Source organism: Stegastes partitus, unplaced genomic scaffold (genome assembly GCF_000690725.1).
Source record: "Stegastes partitus isolate 25-593 unplaced genomic scaffold, Stegastes_partitus-1.0.2 Scaffold104, whole genome shotgun sequence".
NCBI lineage: Eukaryota > Metazoa > Chordata > Actinopteri > Pomacentridae > Stegastes > Stegastes partitus.
In genome coordinates, this window is record NW_007577835.1 from 454,380 (window position 1) to 463,524 (window position 9,145).

The 9,145-nt window shown below is 40.3% G+C and overlaps 1 protein-coding gene across 1 annotated transcript in view; it reads left to right on the forward strand.

Moving 5' to 3' along the window:
* The window catches only part of lrrc49 (leucine rich repeat containing 49), a 38,485-nt gene extending 35,525 nt beyond the window's left edge, over window positions 1-2,960 (forward strand). Inside the window, exons 16-17 of the mRNA XM_008277658.1 lie at window positions 11-164; window positions 2,152-2,960. Coding sequence (XP_008275880.1) covers window positions 11-164; window positions 2,152-2,367 — 370 coding nt within the window. The 3' untranslated portion in view covers window positions 2,368-2,960. The remainder of the gene's footprint in view (window positions 1-10; window positions 165-2,151) is intronic.
* Window positions 2,961-9,145: the final 6,185 nt, after the last annotated feature.

Genomic DNA, 9,145 nt, shown 5'->3' on the forward strand with positions numbered 1-9,145 from the left:
CAACCTGAAGGAAGCGGCAGCTGCAATTCCTGCTGGAAGGGCGTGGCCGGAGGGCAGGACTGAGTCCAGAGGAGCTGCGAGATAATGGGAAGCTTCTGGGTGAAGGCCTGAGCAGAGCGTTGTTCAACTACCCAAGCAGAGACTGTAGTGCAGAGAGCCCTGAGGTTAGTTCTGGTTTATTCACAGTAGTTTCACAACACCACAATGATTTGAGAAAAATGCGTCAGTCTGAGTTTGATTGCTTCATGAGCCATGCATTAACTGTCTACTAATAGCCAGCAAGACCTTGTGGAGTTGCACAGTAGCACCCACTGTGCTTCAACCTTTTTATTGTATAGCTTTCACATAGAAGCTGGAATCTGGTGTTAAAAGACGACTTAAAGAACACATGTGGCGACTTGAAAAGGAACCATGTTCTGGTGTCATTAATTCCATTAACACATTGCTGCACCATTCAAAACCAATCCCATAACAATAAGAAATGTAAGTGTGTGACAGCAGGTCTTAGAGCCGTTAGCATGTTGGCAGCTGTCATCACAAAGGTTGGACAGAATTCACCATGGTAACACTGCCTATTATTCCACTTTCAACTATACTGTGATTTCTAGTGACATTTTCCTAAGAACTATTGCACAAAATACATTGTACTGCTGTTTTATGAGTACAAATCACTTGCTTATTATCTGCAAGGCTCAAGAAGACAGAACTCTGCTATGTCCTTTGCAAAACTGAAGTAGGAGATCTTCAAAACGTGTCATGAAATCAATCCCACTAGTTTTACAAGAAACTGTATTGGCTGACATGACATGTACTGTAAAGTCCACATTACATCCAGAAGATTTAACAGGGATTTCTGGGATCTTAAAACCACTTTCCTCAACCAACTACAGCTTACAGGACTACACTTGAGCTTACTCTTAGTCTGGAATATTACCTAAATCTTTACTCCTTACTCACTCTTAAATTCCACAATAACAAATAAATGGGATTTGGGATAACAGCCCACTCAGCAGCTCAGAAGCTCACTTCTATAGCTTCTATAGCCTCTTCGGTTTTTTCTCTGCAGAAAGCTGGTGGGAGCACTAATGCAGTTTCATCCTGTTTTATTTAGGCACAAACTAGAGTCCATTTACTGAGGATGGAGGAGTGCATCTGACATGTTTGTGCAGATCCGGCGCCAGCATCTGTTTTGGCTTTACGTTTGCTTTTGTGCCCCTGTTCAGGCCACCTACATACACGACTACACGACTACATAACATTACAGATGTTATGTTAATCCTTAAATAAAAACCAACACCAGCATTGAATTTATACTATGACCAGGTAGTGTCCTTGTTATAGAAGCTTGTTGTAGCTTCTACCGTATCATGGTATGTATGCAACCTCTGTTGCCCCAATGCAGAATGCGCAAAAAGAAGCCCAAAGTTAGAGGTAAAGGCTTAAAAGAGTCATTGGATTAGTTAACATCTATGCTCATTAGTCTACTACACATAAATCATTGAACAGACATGGTGTTGATGGTGGGACACCACAGAGGAATCTGCTGCTCTCCATCAAAAAAAATCACTGCAGATTTAATGATTTCCACTCCATCATGCACCACCAACAGAAAAGTGTGTGTAGACTCAAACCATGAAGGGCAAAATGAATTCACAGTTTTATCACAAGAAGTATCACAAGATAATGTCCGTAGAAGTCTGCCGCAGTTCATTGTCTCCAAGCGAAAACAACTAACAGAATCACTTCTCTTTTGGAGTTGCCCAGTCAGATCCCAGACACATAACCCAACAAAGATGCTGTAGAAAAGCTTCAAGAGAGCTGTTCACTCCAGAAACACCTAAAATGTGTCTGAGCTGAGGCAGTTTTAAGGAAGAATGGTTCGAAATTTCCTCCTGAACTTTTTCTTCTGACCAGTTGTTAAACCCAAGGATTTACTCCCGTGAATATTTAAACGGTGCATTTCATAAAGACACAACGGATTCTGATTATTTGTGTGTTACTGGCTGAAGGGCATTGTGTCTGTCTATACTTGTGACTCGATTAAGATGACTCAGAACACCAGTTGATTCCAAATATTTCACATCATTTTTCTTGCTGCTATAAAAGTAAAATGAAATCAGCATGAACAATATTCTCTGTTTGTCCTCACAGGAGGGCACTGTGGAGTCGTCGGAGCGTGCTGCCATGATAGAGCAGTACCTCCAGGAGCTGGTTCAAAGAGCATCAGATACCAATCTGAAGGGCGAGGCTTTACACAAGCTCTGGCCCTCCATGTTTGCAGAGATGGTAAGAGACTGTGTTTTGGAAATGAGGGACCGAGCGGCCTTCCGCCAAACCAGCCTGGCGAAGCTCTCTGAAACCAAGTGAAAAGGACCAAAGGTTCACTCCTAAACCACACAAACACTGCACATGTGGACATAACTTTCCTGGGCACCTAGTTTCTCTCATTTCAAACTCCATCTATAACACATCACTACTTAGGGATTTTGTCTGTTTTAATGTCTTCGGAAACTAAAGGGCGTGTTTCCCCAGTCTGTCGGAAGCTCTTTCTTGAGTTGGATGTAGACTATTTTAAAGATGTCTGAAGAAATTGTCATGACAAAGGCATCTTGACTGAATGTAGATTTTCACTGTTTGATTCTTCAGAGTTTGGAGCTGTATCATACTTGAAGAAAGTTAAAGGAACTTGCTGACTCGCAGTGCATTGTGGTCCCTACGGAGCATCCTCTGCACTTTAAAAGCCTTCTGAATGACCCCTCTGCACCATCACTGTCATCAGCTGAAAATGATCAGTGTCTCTTTTCTTGAGACTAGAATGATTTTTCTGTCTTAAAACTTGTGTCATGCATCGCTCTCTCTCACTTCTTCCTGCCTGACAAAAAAAGCAAGGGCACAAACAAGGACAAGGTCTTTTCTTTGTTTACCACTGATTTTCTGTATTGTACTTAGTATTAAAAGATTCTGCATTAACACTGAGTTTGTGTACATAGTTTTCATGGTTCTTTTCCCTAGAAGTCAGGTCTTCCAGGCAACCAATCAGATCAGTTTTATTTTAGCAGAAGAAAGTATTTGTTTTAGACTTCTGACAGTCACTTTGAGAGACAGCATTACCAACACCTCACACGCCACTAGTGTTCCATTAGATAGACACTGTGTGTACGTGCTCGGAGGTCACAAAACTATCAGCCGTCCTCTAGGTTGTGTGAATTAAGACTGGAATGCCCCTGAAGGTGTAGAAGCTTCACCAGTTTCCCACCACCTGCTCCTGCTCCTCTCACTAAAACCAACCCATAACAAAAAAATTTAACCCTTGTTTAATCAGACGTGTCAGCAGAGAACACAGCACCGACCTGGGGGAGTATCTGCAGGGTGGATGGAGTGTCAAACAGCTCCAGGAACACCCATCAAGGAGCTGACGGGTACTGCTGTCCTCTGTCATCCGCCCCAGTGGAGATCAATGCCTTGCTCATGGGTGTTTCACTTAAAGGAGACAAAACATCAGGTTGGATGTTAATGAGTTTTTCTCTTCTCAGTGGTGGGTGGTTGGTTTTAGTTTTTTTCTGTGAATGTTGATGTCAATCATGTAGGTGGTCCACCGTTTCCAGAGAGCTGAATCCAAACCCCATTTTTAACCCTGTATTGGGCAAGGAACCATATGGTAACTTCTGCAGGCTTTAAAAAGGGCAAGGGGGCAGAATGACGTGACTTCAATCAACGAAGGTCAGGCTACATCACAACACAGTCACTGTGGCCTCTGGCCAATCATGAGTGAGCCAAAGTGATATTTAGACATGAGTGTCGTAAGTTCTCTACCTTTGACTGGTGATTTGGAAGAAAATATTCCTTCATCTTTATTTGTGTTTTATTTTTCTTTCTTTATTTTTTTTACAATAATTTATCCACATATTATTTTGATTTTTTTTTTTTTTTTTTTTAACCTTTTTAACCATATGTGGTGAGGAATCATATACAGTTACTGCTTTGACTTTGATTTGCAACCTAATTTGATTTTTTTTTTTTTAAAAACCAAAAAAGGAAAAATGTCCTCTTATATCCACCAATAACACTCCAGGGTTAAACATTTTAAATACCCAAGTATTTCAATGAGTTAAGGCTTAATTGGTTCACTACTTTGTCCAGAAATATAAACATCTGCATTTTTTCATTTTTTGATTAGTAATGTGAGTGCTTCATTATATCTGCTTTCCTCCTACATTTTTGCCTTAACATTTCTGGTTAATCCGAACACAAATATGTAAACATGTTGTATAGGGTTATGACAGGGTAACGTGTAGGTTTTTGGGCACCACCTGTCCCCTGACTGTCTCATATGAAAGCCTTGTGTTGTGCTTTGACAGGAAGCCACTCGGTGCAAATGTCTGCCATCAGAAAGCTGCAGCTTGTTTGTTTCGATCAACTCTGATAAACAACATTTCTTTGTGCTGACACATTTTGTCAGTTTATGGGAGTACAGCTGTCAACAATGTGAGAGAAGTCTAGTCCCAAAGGACTAAAGAACTCCAGGACTAGTGACAGCATGCAGACACAGAGACAGAAAGAGAGAACAGTGTCTGATCACTGGAAAGCAGTTTAGAAGTCCAGACAGTGCAGCACTTCCTGCTACTCCTCCAGTTAAGGCGGCTCAACACATTAACATGAAGGCCATATGTGCTGGTGAGTAATAACCTACAATCATCTGCTGCTCACATTAAAATTACCATTTGTTTATCAAAATACCATTTGTGTTAAACTGCAGTTCATGAAAAAATATATGGAATTAATATAGTGTAGTATTTATACCAGGCATACATTAGTGTATATCAACCTTAATCAATGCTGATATTTTCATCTGTTGCTAGATTTTTGTTTTCTGAACTATGGCCAGAGAAGTATAATCACCATCCGTCTCCAGCTGAGTGAGGGTCCTCCATTTTTGTTTTCTCAAGCGTTAAAGCTGAAGTAGGCAGTTTTTTGTTGTTTTTTTGGTCTCATAGGGCAAAACTTCCATCCTAACCTTCCAGCTTATTATAAATCAAGTGATCTGAGAGGAAACTAGACTTCAGCACCTATTCTTGGCTCAGCTTTCAGGCTCTACAAAATCTAACCGGCGAGAGGAGACTTCAGCTAATGACAGAACGTCTCACCAAGATCACGTATGAGAGTGTACAGAGCAGCAAAGTCCACAGTGTGGACAGGATGTGGTGGCATTGGGACAAAGAGAGGACTCTCAGAGTAGGAGGATCTGAAGGAGGAGGGCTGCATTTTAGGTATAACATTTACTTTTTTTCATAATTTTTCAAGTAAAGTGGTTTCATAGTAGGGATGTGAGACACCAAGGAGGGGTTGCAAAATGATTTTCAAAAATCTAATAGAATCATAAAAATGATCAGAAATAGCATATTTTAGTCAGGATTGTTAGAAAAAATAAAAAATAGTAGGAAAAAAAATAAAAATGAAAAAATAGCTACATTTAAAAACAAACCATGCAAATACAGTTAAACTAAAAAGGGGCTTACTTTGCTCCAAGCACAGAGCTCTTCCAACTCTAGATGACTTCATGTTTAATTGAAAGTAGTGAGTAAAAATTCTGAAAATGTAAAGTTTGCACAAGACAATAACAACGTAGGAGTCAGCTGGTTGTTACACACACAGACATCAGCACCGAGTCTGCTGCTCCTACACACTATTTACTCAGTGCTCCAGTTTATACGTGGAGGTTACTTTGACTCATGTATTCTGCTACTAGCCTATATTAAATAACTATAAAATAATGTGAAGGTTGTTAGGTTGTTGTGTTCTTTTCTGTTGTTGTTGTCTGTGTTTGGACAGGCACAACTGGAACACTCAGTTCATCTGGTTATATAATGATAACCGTTAATAGAAACTGACACTCATAACCCAAAGCAGCGAGTGAGTGTAATACCAGTTATTACTGCCTGCATCATCAAAACTGCTGTTATCTAAACTGAACTCCTGGATCACAGCTCACAGTAAATCAAAGCAGTGTTTTTTTTCTGTCACAACAGCACCACGGATGGTGTTGGCTGCCGATGCACAGCAAACACTGGCCAAGAAGAGCTCAGGTAATGAAAACAGGGCGCGAACATCTCTGCAAGACTGTGAGGAAGCTCTCGTTGTCAGGATGCACGTAATATTCACAAGGTGTCATTGTTACATGTTTGTTGGACCCACTTTCTCTTTGTCTGCTTTGTGTAGCTCCATTGCTGTTAGCAAGCATTTCCCAAAATACTTTCTGATAACTTCCAGGCTACGTGCCTGGACTCTGCAAGTTTCCAGGTTTTCTGTGTAATGGCGTACTGCTGTAATCATAATTCTGGACATACAGAAGAAAGTACAATGAGAAGGAGTGAGTGAAGGGCGAGCATCACTCTGCTAGTATGGACTTGTTTGTTAAGGTCATGCAATATTATCTCCATAATCTGTGTTTGGGTGAATGACAAGCAATAAACCGAAGCGCCGGTTGGGAGGCTGCAGCGTTGATGGCTCGGCCCTCTGATAGACTTTTGTGTAGTCGGGACGCAAGGCTGCCAATTCGTTCCACCCCACAGGACCAACTATTAGTTTCTCCTGGAATGAAACAAGTGTATTGTTTATTGTGAGCCATGCACTGCAAAAAATCATCACCTCTAACAGTGATTTCACTTGTCAGTTAAATAATCCCAAATGTTGGAGTTATAGTGAATCAAAATACAACATCTTAGTTGCTGGTATTTTTTCAAACAAATATACCTTGACTGCAATTTAAGTTATATTAACCCTTTTGCATATTTTTACAAATGCCAAAATGAGTAACAATATAGGACACAATAGTATATCTTACCATGTTTATCTACCCTTCAGATGGCTATTTTTTCCAGTGTAGTGTGTATGCAGAAGCAAGTCACTGCACATTTTCATCCAGTGTCAGATAGCAGCGACTGTATCTCATCTAGTGAGGCCTTCAATGGGTCATCCGGAACAGTGGAGTCATTAACGATGCTTTAATTAGAAGCTTGTCTGCCTGTGAAAGGTTTGGAAACACTGGGGTTAAAGGCAAATTCCTGAGCAGTATCAGCATCTACGCACCAGTGAGGAAGGTCAGAGAGGGCAGCAACAGGAGCAGCCACCCTGCAGATACATACTGTACACACACACACACTGTATATACTTACACATAGAGCAGCGCTACATGGATCTGTAGATACAGACTTCTGCTTCTTATATTCACAGACTTACCGTCACAATATTTGCAGATTACTTTGGCTTTACATTATAATGCTGCTATTGTCAAACCAGCATGTTTACAGACAATGGCTATAATGAGCTACTGTGGTATAAACCGCTGAACTATGCATAACTCTGCTTTGTTTTGTCAAAGTAAACAGGCTGAGGAGAACAATACACCCAGCTTTTAGTTTATAAATATAAAAACAGTGAACGTCAGAGGATTCAGCCAGGAGCAAAATGTCACTAAACTCCACGACTAAAGGGTTCATATACAGGCGTGCAAAACTTTGTGACCATCCTCATTTATTAAGAAACTGTTGCAAAAGCCACATCCCTTTTGAATTTTTTTAAAAACAGGTTTTATTTAACATTTTTATATACCTGCTTTCTATACCTGCTTTTTTTATCTGCTTTTTATTCAACTTGTTTGTTTCTGTTTTTATCTTGTGCCCTGTAAAGTGACTTTGAGTGTCTTGAAAAGCGCTATACAAATAAAATGTATTAAATTATTATCATTGTTATTAATAATAATCCAAATTTGCTTTTACACTACGTCATGACTGAATCCAAGTCAAATGACTCCTCATTATGACGTCTGACACCAACAGAACAACACAAGAATTATTAGTTAACTGAATGAAAAATTAACTGATATTTAGTAATTGCTGTTATGATTCTCAGTCATGTAGATTATATGTAACAAAAACTATCGATATCACTATAAATCTGTTTGATAGACGACACAACTAGGGATACACAGTGATATTGACATCATCATCATCCTTATTAGACAATAAAAAGGCTTTAAAATCAAATGCAGGCAGCGACCAAAGATGAACACTAACAGACCGATTATTGCTCTCATACTAAATGTTCATGATTTTGTTTTAAATTTTCACATGAAAATAAATATGTTTTACATGTAAGTGCTTTTCTTATTTTGCCCAGTAAATGCGTACATTTGAAAAGCATTGTCTTTTATGTCTGCACCTGCCTTCACAATAAGGGGAGGAATAATAATATATATTTTTTATTACAGGAGAGAGCTGAGGTTGTCTGCAATAAGGTGGAAATCATATGTGCAGGTAAAGTTCTCAGCAACACCAATTGGGGAAAAAAATAAGTCTTTATTTCCTTCAGCAAACAACACAGCTGCTTTGGTCTCAATGTAAATAAAAAGTGGTGGTGTCTCAGAATACTTTAAGAACTGTTTGAGTCAGTGCACCTGGAGTCCTTCAGACTTCAGTAATCAGTGTGAGTTCTGCAAACAGTTCTGTTTGGCCAGAAGGGGGAAACGTATAATTACATACTTAATACTCATATACTGGCCCTTCAATTCTGTTGTTTTCTCACTTCACATAATACACTTCTGACTTCTTTGTGATTGCTGCTCTGATGAAAATAGGAACACAGGAGTGCAAAGAATCCTTGCCAACTGTATGCAAACAGCAGAGAAAAGAGATTACCGGTGTCCCTGCTGTTTTGTGGCATAAAGTGTAACAGCAGGAGCAGAAGCTGAGCGCAGATATCTGGTGTCATATCAGGATTTCTTGGCTGCCTGTTGTAATAGGCAGAAACCAGGCAGCCAGACAGGCACCAGGAGCTGCTCTGAGTTATGGCTTCACTTCACTTGATAAATGAGATCGCTTACCTGCCTCTATCTCCAGTGTGGACATCTCACTGTGAGGGAGGAGTGTCGCAGAGACACTGGGGCTGAGCGTTTTGGAAAACTAATGCTCACTCTCTCTCTCGCGCTCTCTCTCACGCGCAAACATATCCAAGCGCGCCATCGCCACTCACGGAGTGGGGAAAAGGAGGAGACCCTCACCTCCACATTTATATGACACCAAAACGCTCACACTAAGTAGTAGTAGTAGCGGCAGGGGGCGCAGCAGAGGGTGTTTTCTATCTGCCGTGT